This window comes from Xiphophorus hellerii, chromosome 10, assembly GCF_003331165.1.
Source record: "Xiphophorus hellerii strain 12219 chromosome 10, Xiphophorus_hellerii-4.1, whole genome shotgun sequence".
Classification (NCBI taxonomy): domain Eukaryota; kingdom Metazoa; phylum Chordata; class Actinopteri; order Cyprinodontiformes; family Poeciliidae; genus Xiphophorus; species Xiphophorus hellerii.
In genome coordinates this window covers 25416418-25433069 of record NC_045681.1, presented here as the reverse complement: position 1 = coordinate 25433069, position 16652 = coordinate 25416418, and the positions used below count along the sequence as shown (strand labels likewise).

At 39.7% G+C, this 16652-nt stretch overlaps 2 protein-coding genes across 8 annotated transcripts; one reads left to right on the top strand and one right to left on the bottom strand.

The window, feature by feature from the left end:
• Positions 1-657: 657 nt before the first annotated feature.
• LOC116726894 (zinc finger protein OZF) lies at positions 658-6729 on the bottom strand. Of its 2 annotated transcripts, none has more exons than XM_032573840.1 (5): positions 6337-6729; positions 5344-5497; positions 5193-5254; positions 5020-5116; positions 658-2936 (listed from the first exon to the last, which is right to left on the bottom strand). In XM_032573840.1, exons 1-5 carry the CDS (start codon positions 6511-6513, stop codon positions 1924-1926), a joined length of 1503 nt encoding a protein of 500 aa, XP_032429731.1. In that variant the 5' UTR covers positions 6514-6729; the 3' UTR covers positions 658-1923. The 2 variants fall into 2 exon arrangements, with proteins under 2 accessions (XP_032429731.1, XP_032429732.1); XM_032573841.1 differs by having other exon boundaries at positions 5193-5251; positions 6337-6728.
• An 858-nt stretch (positions 6730-7587) lies between these two features.
• Positions 7588-15800, top strand: nudt13 (nudix (nucleoside diphosphate linked moiety X)-type motif 13). Of its 6 annotated transcripts, none has more exons than XM_032573854.1 (9): positions 7588-9817; positions 9923-10065; positions 10557-10664; positions 10768-10874; positions 10988-11113; positions 14566-14677; positions 14969-15123; positions 15360-15431; positions 15765-15800. In XM_032573854.1, the coding sequence occupies exons 1-9, from the start codon at positions 9714-9716 to the stop codon at positions 15783-15785; spliced, it is 948 nt and encodes a 315-aa protein (XP_032429745.1). In that variant the 5' UTR covers positions 7588-9713; the 3' UTR covers positions 15786-15800. The 6 variants fall into 6 exon arrangements, with proteins under 6 accessions (XP_032429745.1, XP_032429743.1, XP_032429742.1 ...); XM_032573852.1 differs by lacking the exon at positions 15765-15800 and having other exon boundaries at positions 7588-7710; positions 9669-9817; positions 15360-15737; XM_032573851.1 differs by lacking the exon at positions 15765-15800 and having other exon boundaries at positions 7588-7986; positions 9669-9817; positions 15360-15737.
• Positions 15801-16652: the final 852 nt, after the last annotated feature.

Sequence of the window (16652 nt, the reverse complement as noted above, 5' to 3'; positions counted from 1 at the left end):
ATAGACTCAAGGTCTGAAGACCTTTTTTAAGAAAATGTCTGGGTATGATATGACAGCAGGAAGAGTAGTTTAGTTAATTTATAATTTCTTCTCATCTTTTTTAGGTGAAATTGAGTCATTTTTCTGCATTTTTTTATATTCACGCATAGCATTGATATTATAGTTAACAGCAAGTGATGGAATCAATAAAAAAGCAAATTAAGATAAAGTTGGAAAAGTATTGTCTATTTGGCTACTGTGGCTCTAACATTAACACTATACTCTGCCTCCTTTAGCGGAAGCAAATTGCATCCCGCATAAAATCAGCCCACAGGTATGTTAGGGCACTTTGTCCCAGCTCCTTGCATCATAAATGTTTTCATTTCTTTCTTGCAAAAATTACCTGCTGACCTAATTGCATGACCCATTGAGCAATCATAGCAATAAGCCAGCTTGAAATGAGGAATTATCACTGATCTCAGTACTAAATATGTTGCTTTGGGAGTAATTTAAATAAAACTATACTTACTGGTCTTTTACTTCCTTATATACAGTATGCTTTGTGTTGATGTCAGTTGTGTCTGATTCATCAGTGGACATTTGCATCGTGTGATTTGAATCTGATTGATCAAACTGAAGTAGCAGTCAGTGGAAAGCCCTCGAGGTCATATATGTGTGAACATTTCATGTTAATTTAATGCTCAGACAATAAAGTATATGATGCTGCTTACAAGTTCAATAGGCTCAAAATGTCATGCGTTAACACATACTTTACACATTTTTTACTCTTTAACAGTATGTCAACGTGTGTGTTGTTTGTGCCTTCTGTTGAAGGCTGGAAAACACATAGTTTTCACATAGCAGCACATAATTCCACTTCAAAGCAAATGGTAATTATAATAAGCAAGTAATAAAAATGCTGTATATTCAGTGGTGACTTCTGACATGGGCCCAGGGTGGCATCTCACGGGAAGCAGCATGAGCACCAGATCCGCTTCCACTCCACTCTCCTGTCCCCCACCTCTCACAACCAGAGAATTTCATATCAACAGTGCCTAATGCAATAATGGTCTGCATTAGGTTCGTTTCCTGCTGCAGCTGTCTCTGTCGCCTTGGCTGCTGGTGGTGGTCAAAAGAGCCTCGCTTCTGTAGCTGTGGCTACAATCCAGCAAGCTTGCCATCATATGTCCATGAACAGAAATAACTCATTTTATTTAAAGCGTGTCCTACTAAAACACTATAGATGTTTTTGTAACAAATTAAGTAATAAAAATTAGTATGTCATTTCATTTAAATTTATATATTTTAAAGCAGTGGATCTAGAGACTAACAAATTAAGTCAATAGTTTCTAAAGCTGCTGTAATTTTGACTGTTTAAATAAAAAAAAGCTGCATCTGTCATTTTGACAGATTACAACTATGTCCCTGACCCAGTGGTTAAATACCAGTTAATTTCCTCTGGTGCCAGATCTGCAATTTGGCTAAAACGTTTTTTAAGAACACCCAGCTGATTGCATCAAGTCATTTACTTTCATTTTGTAACGTCTATTCTGGTTATTGATGTCATTTGTCTTGTCCACAATGTGTGCTGCTGCTTTTCTTGCCCAGGTCATCGTTGTGAAAGAGGTCTCTCCTACTGGACTGACATGAAGTGACAGTGGGTTATAGAGTGAATGTTTTACTTTATTTTTAAACAGCATCATCTCTAGACACATGAGCTAATATAGATTTTATTCATCATTCATATTGAAAAATATATTGTAGAAAATTATAAAACTTGTTCACAAAAAGTCTTAACAAATAAAACTGAGGGCTCAGACCAACCAGAACCTCTGTACAGAAGGATGTTGCAGCTGAGGACATAGCAGTTTCCTTGGCAACCGATGTGTGGAAAGTGAAGAAGTAGTGCTCTGTTGTTTTCTGAGACAGCTGACTCCTGGCAGTTCATGCATAGCAACACTTATGCAACTTCAAGTAGCGCTGGTCGGCGTACCTCTTCCCACACTTGTCGCAGATGAACTGCTTGCCGCCAGCATGTACATGCCTCTTATGTGTCCTCAGGTGGCTTCCCTGGCTGAAGGTTTTGCCGCATATTTCGCAGGCATACGGCTTCTCTCCAGTGTGAACGCGCAGGTGAAGCTTGAGGCTGTTGGCATTGTTGAATTTTTTATCACAGGTTGGGCACTGGAAGGGCCTGTCTGTGGAGTGAGTGCGGCTGTGGGAGATCAGGCTGCTCTGCTGGCTGAACATTTTTCCGCACTGCTGGCAACTGAACGGCCGCTCGCCAGTGTGGATGCGGCCATGGATCTTAAGATTCACCGCCTGTCGAAACGTCTTTCCGCAGAGGTCACACCTGTAGGGCCTCAGGTCGCTGTGGATCCTCTGGTGGTTCTTGAGGTTGACAGCATGCCTGAACAATTTGGGGCACTGCTCACATTTGAAGGGCTTCTGGCCGCTGTGGATGAGCTGGTGTGTTTTGAGTGTAACAGCGCGGGTGAAGCCCTTACCACAGTCACTGCAGATAAAGACCTTCTCCCTACTGTGGGTGACACTGTGGCGGTGTAGATTCTGTGGCAGGTTAAAGCGACGGCCACACACATCACAGCCGTACGGCTTTTCTCCAGTGTGTATGACAGTGTGTGTCTTGAGCTGTGCCTGCTTTGAAAACCGTTTTCCACATACAGGACACTGGAACGGGCGCTCACCAGTGTGTGTTTGCATGTGGCTCTGCATGCTTTGGCGCTGGCGGAAGGCTCGGCTGCAGATGCTGCAGGCAAACGGCTTCTCCCCTGTGTGGATGAGTTGGTGAGACTTCAGGTTGCTTTGAGATGAGAAGAACTTCCCGCAGACAGAGCATGAGAACAACTTTTGGGAGACATTCTGCTGGGAAGTCTCAGACAGAACAGAAAACTCTGAAGGTAGCGCCTGTGGGTCTGATGGTGGAGATGGAGCAGCTCCTGAGAGAAAACACAAAAACCAATATTCAACAGAGGCATCATCTGAACTGACCAACAGTTCTGGAGACTCATTTCAGAGTAAATCTGGACCTGAACTACTGTCACTGCTTTTATTGTAAAATATAGTGTGTGTAAAATAAGTACTGAGCACATCACAACTATTTTGCACACACTGTAAAAAAAGACACATTATATTTCTCCCTCATTGTCCAACAAGAAATCTAACTACACGGTTCCTAAACTCAAACATCCCCAGACAAAAGCTTTTGTGAAAAATAAAATTCATTTCAATCTAATCATACATATTCAGGGTCAATTATATACACTGACTTTAATAATAAATTCAAATTCTGTCTAAGAAATTGCTAATCTCACTGTTTTTGTAGTCTCATTTACATTCATTCATTTGACTCACTGCATTTGCTCCTCCATGTGTTTTGCACAGGGTCAAAGAAAATCATCATACAAAACATTTTTAAATGCTTGCATTTAGCAAAATGAAATCATTTTAGTAATCCTAACTGATCTAGTGGGAAAGGTTTAGTGTGATTTAGTTAACCAGTATGAAATACTAGTTTGTGTCTTTTTATACAGTATGATGTATAATATGTGGATTCATCGGTACTTTAAAACAAACCAGTGCAATCACTCCAGATGTCAGTAACAGCTTAAATAATTCACACACGCAAAGAAATTAACACAAAACATCACAAATTCATTTTGTGTACAAACAGAAATTTCAAACAATGGCATGTTTGAACTGGGAAAAAAATCATATCAGGCACATAAGCTGAGTAAATGTTCAGTTTTAAAAATGTGGATTTTATCAATTTAGGGGAAAATGCTAAAAAAAACAAACAGAAAAAGACCAACAAACCACTTGGCTCTGTAGTAAAAAGTACTGCTCCTTTAAGAGCCTGTCCGGCAACATAAAACATTCCTTGCAAATTCATTATATTTAAAACCTTCACTCAGCCACAATTTCAGGGAAAGATAATTAAACGATTTCAATGATTTTTTTGCAACTTATCTACTTTTGCTGTTTTGCTGTGTGCTGTAGTTGTTAAGCACTGGAAATTAAAAAGTGAAAGTCTTTCAGGAAATTGTCACCGTTAAGAGTTCTTCATGGTGTTAAATGCTGGTTGCTGTTCTCAACAAAATTATCAGAGGTTTTTATCAGTTGCTTTGATGAAGAAAGTAAACAAAATCCCAGAAATCTATTTTTCCAGATTTATAAAACAATTCAGCCTAATTCCAAGTGAAAGTTGTATAACATTAACGGGCATGGCTGGGAGGTTTGCAGGCTACTCAGGCTGACTGGGCCATCAGCTGAAGCGGGGTTTGATGTCCAGAAGCTTGTCCGTTAGAGGCTGACATTTCTCCTCGACATCAGCTTCAACAGAACCCTGTTGACCTGATGGGATAGGCTCCTCTCACTTACAGCACTGACGTTTCTTGTCATTCCTTTGGGGTTTAGGAAGTGGAATCTCTTCATATGTCGCAATCACCCCAGCAGACAGTAAAGCAGCAGTCTTTTGTTGTTTCCATAACTCTGTTGAGGATGTGACTCAAACACAAACTTTGCTGCTCTTGTTTGTCTGAAACTAATATGCATGTGCAGTGCACCGTTCTAAATTTAGCATTTTGACATAATTTTTATGTCATAGCGCCAGGCCGAAGGAGGCTGGGTTGAATGGGACCAGACTAGGTCCTGCATTGCAAAAAGGCCCCTGTATTTACTCAAGTTATCCTCTGACATTTAATCAGATTAATTAAAACATTTAAGTGTGTCAAATAAGCAAAAATCCCATCATTAGATGCTTCCAGACACTAGATATATTCCAAGGAATATATTCCAAGGTATAATCTGTGTTATACCTTGGAAGAGAAATCTTTTAATAGAACTACCAATTAGAACTAAATCCAAGTTATAGATTGATCAGTGTTATTTCTTTGGGTGGGGTTGTTACTGACATCATGTGACAGTGTTGTGTATATACACACCTATTAGAATGATATATTTAGAGAAAAATGCTGACATGTTCAATTTTCATTTTCTAGCAGATATGAATCAGGTTCTCACTCTCTCTAATGGCTTCCAGGTCAATGTTCCCATGTCCATCTTTAACGCTGACCGCTGGAACAAACTGTGTCTCCACAGCATCACCACCTGCTTTCAGCTGCAGTGACCCAACATCCAGATGTCAGTAAGGTCAATGAGGGCAACACAGACATGAACAGGTGAGACAGACTTACCTGAGCTTCTCTTTCTGCCTTACAGTTTTGGTTTCTGACTCCATATGAGTGCTCAAGCTCTGCTGGGAACAAATGACAACAACATTGACATCATAACTCTCCATCTCCTTTGATTGGTGTGTGACATTGTTGGGGGCCTGTGTGTTCATACCCACGGATGTGTGGCTGAGGACGTTGAGGACGCTGGTCTGTGGCTTCTTACAGACATGCCCCACCTGAGCCACAAGTCTGGCTTCATCCATGATGTTTAGGATCCTCCCCAGAGCCTCGTTTCCCAGAGTTTCCATGATGGAAGCAAACCGCACCTATCAGGTTACACAATCCAGGTGAAGCATGCAAAACACTGAATAAATAGTGCAATAGTATGATGTTCACTTAATGAACATGTTTTCATCCAGCCTTTCAGAACTGAAAGGCTGGAAGAAAACAGCTTTTCCTTATTCCTTATTCTGCAGAAGACAACGTCCTTTTTCAGTCTCAGCAACAATCCTCTGACTCCTGTTTCTGCAGGAACAGGGAGGCAGTATCCCCCTGCTTGTCCAGGAACACAAGAACTAACCCTCAATATATCTTGTGTCACATTATGGGAATCTGAACACATTTCTGACACATTTTAAAACAAATATTGAAATATATTTTCTGGGGGTTTTGTGGTGGCACAAGGGTAAAGCACATCTTATTATGAGATACCGTTCTCATTAGTCTCCCTTGCATGAAGGTGAATTTTCAGCTGGACTTATACTCATCTATACCAGGGTTTCCTCCAGTGTATTATAAGCCTGGCGGCCCGCCATGCTTTATTAGCCCGGTGAGGAGTTTTCGCGCTTGCCTCATAATCACGCTGGTTTTATATTATTTTATTATTATTTCTAGTATTATTTTTCCAGTTACACGATGCATCAAACCATACCAAATGCTTTATCAAGAGGCAAGGTGCGCGGCCGTGCGTGATCCCCCAGTCTTCCAGGATCTTAACACATTAATTGTTTGTTCTTCAAATATTAAACATATTGTGTTTTACAGTTCTGTGTATGCTCTCACATAAAACAATATCTTGAATCTAAAGTTTTACGGTCCACTCAGAGGCATTCAACATCCAAAAAATACGCTAATAAACCATTAGTAGCAGCTTATAGCTCCTTACCAACTTCTCTCGGGTCTCCTTCTGCACTCTTCCCGTCTCATGCCTCTCCTCTGTGGTTCCTCGGGCCTTGGAAAGCTCCCTGTCCTCCTCCAGCCTTTCCAGTTCCGCGACAGCAGCATGGACCAGAGCTTCCATGACGGCGGCAAGCTGTGTGTTTATAGACACGGTGGAGCTCATGGCGGCCGCCTTTCTGCCGCGTCAGCGACTCTCCAGGGGAGCAGGTTTAACTGGTGGCACAGATGAGAATTCACTGACCCGAGAGGAAATCAGTGAATTTAAAAAGCAGTTCTAACAAAACAAAACTCTTCTCTGGATAGAACAACAGCTTTCGTTTTTGTGTGCATGTTTTTCTTGTTTTCTTCTTCTTCTTCTTCTGGCAGTTTACATTTTTTGTGTATTACTGCCATCAACTGGACTGAGGTGTAATCCACAAATTGAACTCGCTCCATATCTTCAACACCCTTAACTAACTAACTAACTAACTAACTAACTAACTAACTAACTAACTAACTAACTAACTAACTAACTAAAATTATTCCATCTAACTTTGTGTCTTTAAATACTTTGTAGGTGCTTGAATTATACATTGTGATTCACTAATATATTAAACATTTGTTATTGAAATTCCCATTGTCCTTTACATTTCCTATTTTTCTCTTGAATATTTTCTACATTTTATCAAAATATGTTCCACTCCTTCTATTTCTCCACAATGAAAACAAGTCCTTAATGAATGTTTTCTTATAATAATTTTTAACAGGTTTATAGCTTCCGTTTCAGCAGCTTTTGTCAATTGATCAACGTTTTAGTGTTTTACCAAGTTCATTTACCAAGTTTATTTGTGTAGCACATTTCAGCAACAGTGCAGTTCAAAGTGCTTTACAACACAAAAACACAAAAATATCAAGTCATAAAATACACCATAATCAACAATTGAGAAAAGCAGTAACAAACATTACATTTTGATGAGTGCTATCATCAAAATCATTAATACAAATGAAATATGTTGGTCAATGTTCCTTCTATTTCAGCCAATGCTGAGGACAAATACTCTCCTCTGATGCGCGATCAAATACAACCCATGAAGCCAAGTACACGTTTTTATTTTGAAAACCGACACGGAAGATGAAGCAGTCACGTGACCCATGCAATGCGAGGCATAGTTCGTTATCAGTCACGTGGTTTTCAGCAAGACGACACAAGCATAGAAGCTGGGCTTCATCTGACACGCCCCCTTTTTACTCGGTACACGCATAGAAGTTTGGCTTCAGATGGCCCATCATCACTACTGCAGGGAACATGATTAACCAGCAGGTGGAACCAAGAATCAATCAGCAGCAGCAGAAGAAGAGATAAGTGGTACAGAACATTCAGGTACCGGACACACGGGCTGATATTCAAACACAAACAGCAGGCCACAACATATGACTGTACACATCTGGCCCACTGGATGCTGCTCCCTGTCACAACCGAACCTTTCGGTGGGATTACTGACAGCAGGTCGACACAGAACTCTGGCATATAACAGGCTAGCTGCTTTGGGTTTCTACTCAGAACCATCAGTCAGGAGGTTGACAGGAAAACAGCAACGGAGAGTTGTTTCACAGAACCAGGAAAGCGGATTAAGCCTGTGTCGGTTTCACAAAAGAGGTAACACATAAGTTACCATGGCGATTTCTTTTGTGCAGCTAACCTGCCCCAGACCAGGCTAACAGTCACGCTTAGTTAAGCTGACTTTGCTCAAACAGTTAAACAAGAAATTGTCCCTTCAAAACAAAAACCTCAGAACTCAAAAAGGAAGTTAACCATCGGTAAAGCTAATTAAGTTAAGTCGATATTGGTCTTATACCTTCTAAGTTATTTGCACAATGTACTCAACATTTCATCCACATACTACCCAGATACTGCAAAAGTATTCTTATATTTAATCTTGACCTGTTGTGTTTGTTCTGTATAAATATTTCTAAAATGTGGGACAGAAAAAAGTAACATGAATGAATCTGCTGTCAGATTAACATGTTACAATATTGACTTCCACTGTTCATTTATTTGGTTACAGTTGTTTATTTGAGCATATGACAGGTATGATTCTATTGTTTTTTTTTATTCAAGAATAGTTTGGAAATGTATATTTTATGCTATTTATGCATTCAATCGATCCGCTATTGTTTCCTGTATTGTAGCAGGAGTTTTTTTCCCCCTTAGCATGATGTGCTTCAATTCCTCATAATCCTCAATCAAAAGATGATCTCTTGGTCTTTTGAAAAATCTGTAGACACATATTCATCTGAATTACTTAAGCCTGGGCCGACACAGCTGCACCTCCTGAGCCTGGTTTGGTCTTTGTGAAACAGGCGGTCTACAATATCGACTCAGTTCCTCCAGTAGGAATGGGCCAGAACTCCAGCAAACTATTGTGAGAAACTTGTGCAAGAAATCCCAAAAGGTTTGACCCATGTCCTACATTTTAAAAGACAGTTATGCCAGATACTGACCAAATGTATGTACATTTTTGAAATGTAGAAAATGTTCTTAATAAGTTTTCTAACATTTAGCAAATACAATTAATTTTGATTATTCTGACCGATCTAAGACGAGATAAATTTGGTCTGATTTAACTTCAGACAATGAGAAAATAAATCTGTGTGTCTTTTTAGTTGCTGTATTTAAACTTCTGGTTTCAACTGTATGTTGACAGGCAGGTATCATAGAACCTCACCAAGTAAGGACTTGACATTTTTTAAATAAATTATTAAATTAACTGGAAACTAGCACAAGACCAACAAGATAAAGAACATTCTATCTATTGTATCAGTTAATTATTAATTAATTATTGTTATTGAACATAAGGAGCATGCTTTGTGTAAAGCTCCACGCATCTCTGAGGTTCACCAGAGAAACTGTTCAGTCTAGGAGGCATTTTCTTGAAAGACTGAGAAAGAAAAGAAAATTGACAGATTTTGAGAACTAGTTCAACATTTTTTATATCAACTCAAGCAATGACTTTTGAGAACTTATGAGGACTATTACTTTAGAGGGAATGACCATTTAGTGTAGCATAGTTCATTTTTGTAGGTCAGTACTGTAACTATGAACAGAACTTGTTTTTAAAATCCAAATTAGTCATGTCTTAAGGCATGAAATAGATTATTTTCTGACCAGACAAAACTTTGCTTTCCTGTAAAATAAGACCAGAACGGAGCTGTGTGAGCTTGCTTCACAGGACTGGGCTCTTTGTGTGTTTCGTCTCACTGTTTGCACTTAAGATGAACAGTTTTTCTTGTACCATCACTACTATGTGTACCTAATTTTACCTTGCTGTCCTTCTGCAGGCAGTAGAACCAGAGCAGCCTGTCCATAGCTCTCAGGTACAGAGCATGATCCAGTCCAGCATGTCGGCATTAAGGCCCCTGAGGACCCTTCTCTTTGGAGAACATTACAGCCTTACCCGGTTCTGCTCAGGCTTTGTGTCCAGAATGAGGTTCAGGAGCTCACATGCAATTGATTGATTGATTGATTGATTGATTGATTGATTGATTGATTGATTGATTGATTGATTGATTGATTGATTGATCTATCTCTTCAGGTACATAAACAGGCTGAAGGAGAATGATGCAGTATGTCTTTCAGCGCTGCAAAATGGGCACATTTTCCTGTTTCATCGTCTCATCCCGCTGCTGCAATGCAGTGATCCGGAAGCCTTTAGACCTATTGCTCTCACCTACTCAGGTACGCAACCTCAGAAAATAAAACAGACCTTCAGATAGACATCCTCAAAAACTGAAGTACAAGATCAGTCACCGAGACAAACCTCACACCAAGAATGATGCACACAAAACTTGACATAGTACCTCAGACCTAACTCTAATATAGAACCTGAACCTCCATTATCCAACATAGTTATCTTTAATAATAATAATAGATTTTATTTATAATGCTCTTTACAACTTTAGATCACAAATAACAGCTTAAAAGGAATATCTTAAGGCCTTTTTTTATGTCAGTAGATTGTGGTGCCCTCAAAGTGTCAGGTAGGGCATTCCATAGATATGAAGCGAGAAGGCCCTATCCATGGTTCCTAGTTTGGTTTTGGGTATGTGGAGAAGGTTTGAGTTGGTGAAGTAAAGTGAGGGTCACCAGGGGAGCTGGTGCCTATCTCCAGCAGTCAACGGGTGAGTAGCAGGGTAATCTAATCATTGTTCTTTGGCTTTATCTTCTAGAAGTCCAGTCAGTCCTGCATAAATGTGGTTCTGATGGATCCTTGCTAAAAGAATCCATTCTGATTGGCTGTTCTGAGCAGAACCATGCCCAGTTCTGTCTGGATGTGGGTAAGAGCATGTTGGACTCTTTCTGTCTGTCACTTCAGACTTTGAGAAAGCTTTTGCCTGATTGAGTTCTGGGGGTTCTGTTTGGATTCTGATATGTTTTCAGGAGAACTGGATCCAGCAGCAATCACAAAGAATTGTAAGGGAATGTTTATGGATCTCAGGAAAGCTTTCTTTCTCCTAGAAGGAGCTGAGGCACCTCTAGTTGCCAAAGTGAGTAACTGCTGCTGGACTTTCTTGTTCTGTTTTTGTGATAAACCAGAACTCCAGATTTTCTTCATGGAATCTAATTCGTGTTCTGGTCCTGACATCGGTGTGTTTCGCAGGCTCAGGCTTTGCTGCAATGGCACCAGATTAACAGGTTCTGTGGCGCTACAGGCCAGCTGACCCAACGGAACCAGGCTGGAAGCCAGAGGGCCTGCAGCAGCAGCTCTATTGTCTACTACCCAAAGGTGTTAAAATAGAACCAAATAGGGTCAGAGTTTTAGTTAAAAGTCTGGGTAACACTTTATTTGACGGGTTGTGAATAAGACTGTCATTACACCGTCATAAACATGACATAACACCTGTCATGAACATGAATAAGTCTTCATGAATATTTATGACTGTTGTCATAAAGTGTCATTTGGTAAATCATGACACTTTTAATACAAAGTTGACATTATTCAAATTGTCTTCGTTATGACAACTTGTCATTAACCAAGAAATCATGATCTGACATACAGTACAGACCAAAAGTTTGGACACACCTTTTAATTCAATCAGTTTCCTTTATTTTCATGACTATTGACATTGTAGATTCACACTGAAGGCATCAAAACTATGAATAACACATGTGGAAATATGCACTAAACAAAAAAGTGTAAAACAACTGAAAATACCCCTTATATTCTAGTTTCTTCAAAGTAGCAACCTTTTGCTGTGATTACTGCTTTGCACACACTCTGCATTTTCTTGATGAGCTTCAAGAGGTAGTCACCTGAAATGGTTTTCACTTCATAGGTGTGCCCTGTCAGGCTAATAAGTGGGATTTCTTACCTTATAAATAGTCATGAAAATAAAGAAAACCAATTGAATTAGAAGGTGTGTCCAAACTTTTGGTCTGTACTGTACATTTATTATAAAAGTATTACTGATTAAATTTTAAAAATTATGTAGCTTTATGTTATTAAAGCTAAAGTTTAATCAGTAATACTTTTATAACAAATTTATGTCAGATCATGACAATGACACTTTATGACAACAGTCATAAATATTCATGAAGACTTACTCATGTTCATGACAGGTGTTATGTCATGTTTATGATGGTGTCATGACAGTCTTATTCACAACCTTCAAATAAAGTGTTACCAAAATCGGTACCGGTTGCACAAGTCAGCATGTATAAAAATGAACGTGGCATGAAAGTTTGCGGCAGCCACACAAACTTTTTCTGTGGACAGTAACAAACTATAAAGCACCAAAATTCACCTAAACACACTGAAATCTGATTCTATCCAGTGTTATTTAGACAAAGAAGCATTGGACCCAATGTTTTTTCATGATTTTAATATTTTATTGTTTTATCGTTAACGGTGAAACTGAACCACATTGATCCTTAAACAATAACCTAACACGCACACAAAATAAAGAAAATAAAAGTTAAAGGATGTGAAAACCTTACTCGATTGTAAATAGTAAATTTTCTGAGTTTTTGTCTCACGAAGATGTAAAGCATTGGTCTGTGCGTCGAAGCGCATAAAATGCATCTGCGGGGTAATTTCATTCTCACTGGAAAAGAAGCAGGGTTGAATCAGCAGAATAACTCCAAACAGGCCAAATTTGATTATGTTTAAGGTGATTAAGGTGTGTGGCGGTGTGCGTGTGTGTGTGTGCGTGTGTGTGTGTGTGTGTGTGTGTGTGTGTGTACACACAATCACATAGCTGCGGCAAGGGCACACCTTTGCACTGTGCCACAATTACGCGGCACAACGTGATTGTGGAGCGCTTTGGCTCTGATGCAGAACATCGCCAATAGAAGAATTCAGAGGGAGCGTGTGTTCAGAGATCATATTGATCTGCTGGGAAATATTGTTTATGGTTTATTCGCATTTAGTTTGCCCAGACTGATCATCCTGGTGCTCTGAGCAAAACTTATAAAGAATGAGCCGCGCTCTGCCGGGGAAACTGCAGTCATCCTTCAGTAGAGCCATACCCGCTTTGTGAATGCACCTTTATGGACAGAAAGCATCTCTACTCTGTAAATGTACAACTTATACACACAGGATTCCTTTATTTAGAATAAACGTCCACATTCCCCACTCAAAGGACTCTGTGACATGTTGTCTGTCTTTAAATCCCGGCTGAACGCTCTGCTTTTCAAACAGGCATTTGCACAATCTCTTTATTTATATCTTTTTTTATTTGTATGTTTTTCTTTAAAATTTATTAGTTTTTATTTTTTGTGAGGTGACCTTATGTGCCCCGAAAGCACCTTTTAAATAAAATATATAATAATAATAATTATTATTATAAATACTTATACTGCTACAAGCAAGGACCATTGTCATGGTTATTGCCTCACGTGGTGGCAGACTTACGGATATTTATACAAATTTGTATAAATATCTGTGGCACTCTGTTTCCTGCAAATTGAGATTTATAAAGGAAAGGTGCACGCACAGGTATGTGCGTGCACACAGCTTTATACATTCACATTTTTTGTGCGCCGCACTTTTCTAAATTTGTCCATACTCCAGTTTTTAAAAGTGTGAAAGCTGTGCACTCTATGAGGCCCCAGATCTAAATTAGTGACTTTTCTTGCCCCCTGAACATTTCCACCTTCTCTTTCTCCAACCACAAACTTTGATGTATTTTTGAGATTTTATGTGACAGTCCAGAACCAATTAATACATAATTGTGAAGTATGCATGTATAGGCTTTGATCTAAACCCGGGTGTCAAACTCATTTTAATTTCTGGCAACATCAAGATTATGATATTAACTCTATGTAGTTCAGTGGATAAAGTAATTGTCTTGTAATTGGAAGGCTGTAGGTTCAGTTCCAGCTTCCTCTTGTCACATGTCAATGTGTCGTTGGGCAAAGCATTTAACATATTTGTGTATGAATTCAAAAATGTAGCTGTAGTGTAAAGTGCTTTGAATGGTCAAAATGAATGGAAATTGCTATAGAAGGAGATTCACACAGCTGAAGTTTATTTTTCATTAGGTAACTTCTAAAGGCGGTTGGGTGCACTGGACTCTAGCTAAGGTTTTCAGAGCAAATGGAAGTAAATACAAATGCTTGTCTTTCTAAAAACGTTAAACACCATGTATCATTTGGTGATACATGGTTAAATATCCCATTTAAACTCCTCTTAAATGGGAGTTTTCCTCTCCACTGTTGCTACATGCATGCTCTGAATGAAAGATTGCTGTAAAGTAAATGACACAACGCAAGTGATAGTCTATTGGTAATAAAATAAGGTAATTTATTTGTCTCCCATGGGAGAAATTTGTCTTAGAAGAGGAGACAAACCTGCAGCACAGCAAAGACTGAACATTACTGTCACTACATGCTGGTCCAGAAGGAGTGAATCCTGTAAGCCAATGACTCAAAATCAATCTGACAGGTTTCCTTAGAAACTTTTTAACTACTTTTTAGTGTAATAAAGTGAGCTTAATGTATTATTTCATAACTAGGATCAATTGAAATGTATGTATGATTTCTTTTGTAAAGTGTCTCAAGGTGACATTTCTGTGAATAGCTGCTATATAAACTGAATTGAACTGATTTGAAAGCACCTGCATGACTGAAATGAGTCTGAATTGATCCAGATCAAAGTTAAAATGGAAGCAGAGTTAAACCAACACATATCAGTGGATATTTTACTGTCAGTCTGATGAGTGAATGGTTTTCCTTCAGATGTCTCCAGTGGTGATTGTCCTGGTGTCTGATGGGAAACGTTGTTTGTTGGGCCGTCAGTCGTCCTTCCCTCGTGGGTTGTATAGTGCTCTTGCGGGCTTCTGTGACATGGGTGAGTCTCACCAGTTGTTGATACACCTACTCATGTCCTAAAACAAGGGTTCTTAAATCCAGGCATCAAGATCCGGTGTCCTGCAATTTATAGATCTACCCCAGGTTCAACACACTTTAATCACATAGCTGAATTACCTCCTTAGTGCAGTCAGGTTCTCCAGAGTCCTGCTAGTGACCTGGTTGTTTGACTCAGGTGTTGTGAAACAGAGACATATCTAAAACCTGCAGGACAGGATACCTGTCCTAAAGTAAACCTAGTATGTAATATGTGAGTGTGTGTTGCTTCTAGGGGAGACTCTGGAAGAGGCTCTGCGCAGGGAGGTAGCAGAAGAGGTGGGTCTGGAAGTACAGAACATCATCTACAGTTCATCGCAGCACTGGCCATTCCCTCACAGCTCCTTCATGCTGGCCTGCCATGCCACTGTTAGCCCCTCCCACTCTCAGGTGACTAGGCCTTTTAAAAGTTAACATTTGCAAACAGAGTTTCTGTTAAACTTGAGATAAACTTAAATCGGTCGGGATAAAATAGTTAGACTCAGTTTGTATTGGAGCTTTGCTTTAAATGAGCAGAAAGAAAGTTAAAAAAGAAAAAAAAGAGTACTGGCCGCTGGGAACCAGTTGCAGGTGAAATGTTTAGTTAAATGTAAGTTACATATCATGTGACCTGCTGTTTGTTCCAGCTGAATGTGGACCACTTGGAGCTGGAGGATGCTCGCTGGTTTACTGAGGAAGAAATCACCTGTGCTCTGCAGGTAAAAGCTCCACCATGGAGAGATCATCGACCCGCTGTCTGGCTGCCTCCCAAACATGCTGTTGCTCACCGCCTTATCATGGAGTGGAGGGAGCAGCAACACAGCAAGGACACAGAATGATGTCTCAATGTGTTGAGGAACAATAAAAGAACTCATGAAATAAAGTCCTACTGTATTATCCCTAACTACGTCATCTAGACTCATTCTGAGAGTAAATCATCCTGGTTTACCCATGAAATGGTCCAGAGCTGTTCAAAAACTAGCTGGCATGTTGGTAAAGTTCTAATAAAATGATTATATTGCTTATCCATCGTCTTATACCTTTCTCCCTAGTGGGATCATGAGGGGCGCTGATGCATACCTACAGCAGTCAATGGGCAAAAGGGACTGGGGTCACCAGTCCATTACTAGGCAACACAGAGACAGACAGGACAAATAATCATGTACACACACCTAAGAAGAATTTAGAAAGACCAATCAACTTGACAGTTATGTTTTTGGACTGTGGGAGGAATCCAGAGTACCCAGAGAGAACCCACACATACACAGGGAGAACAAGCAAACTCCATGCAGAAAGACCCGGGCTGGGATTTGAACCCAGTTCCTTCTTTTTTTTTTTATATGTTAACTTTTTTATTATCTATGGTAAATATCATATTCACACCTCCAAATACTTACAACAAAAGCCTAATTTTGTTTCCAGATTTCATTTTCTTCTATTAATATCTATATAGAATCCTTAAAAATCATCTCAAATGCTAAAGCCATTCAAATCATAACCGCCCTTAAAGAACTGCAACCCTCGAGCACCTATTTGATTTTGACATTGTGAAATAATTGTTCTATGTAAAGCCCTTGAATGTTTGTAATTACTAATGTTCTATGTTGTTCTTGTATGTTCCTTGTTTGCAATAAAATAAATTTAAAAAAACACGTGCGATCTGGCTGCACAGTGGCGCAGTTGGTAGCACTTTTGCCTTGCAGCAAGAAGGTCCTGGGTTCGATTCCCGGCCTGGTGTCTTTCTGCATGGAGTTTGCATGTTCTCCCTGTGCCTACGTGGGTTCTCTCCAGGTACTCCAGCTTCCTCCCACAGTCCAAAAACATGACTGTTAGGTAAATTGGTCTCTCTAAATTCTCCCTAGGTGTGAGTGTGTGTGCGCATGGTTGTTTGTCCTGTCTCTCTCTGTGTTGCCCTGCGACAGACTGGCGACCTGTCCAGG

Excerpts from the sequence above, each read along its gene's own strand:
- LOC116726894 (XM_032573840.1), bottom strand. The coding sequence starts at position 6,513 with ATGAGCTCCACCGTGTCTATAAACACACAGCTTGCCGCCGTCATGGAA. Across the intron at positions 5,498-6,336 it reads AGGAGACCCGAGAGAAGTTG|GTGCGGTTTGCTTCCATCAT; the intron begins GTAAGGAGCTAT and ends GTAACCTGATAG. Across the intron at positions 5,117-5,192 it reads AGGCAGAAAGAGAAGCTCAG|CTGAAAGCAGGTGGTGATGC; the intron begins GTAAGTCTGTCT and ends GGGTCACTGCAG.
- nudt13 (XM_032573852.1), top strand. The coding sequence starts at position 9,714 with ATGATCCAGTCCAGCATGTCGGCATTAAGGCCCCTGAGGACCCTTCTC. Across the intron at positions 10,875-10,987 it reads AGGCACCTCTAGTTGCCAAA|GCTCAGGCTTTGCTGCAATG; the intron begins GTGAGTAACTGC and ends TGTGTTTCGCAG. Across the intron at positions 15,124-15,359 it reads TTAGCCCCTCCCACTCTCAG|CTGAATGTGGACCACTTGGA; the intron begins GTGACTAGGCCT and ends TGTTTGTTCCAG.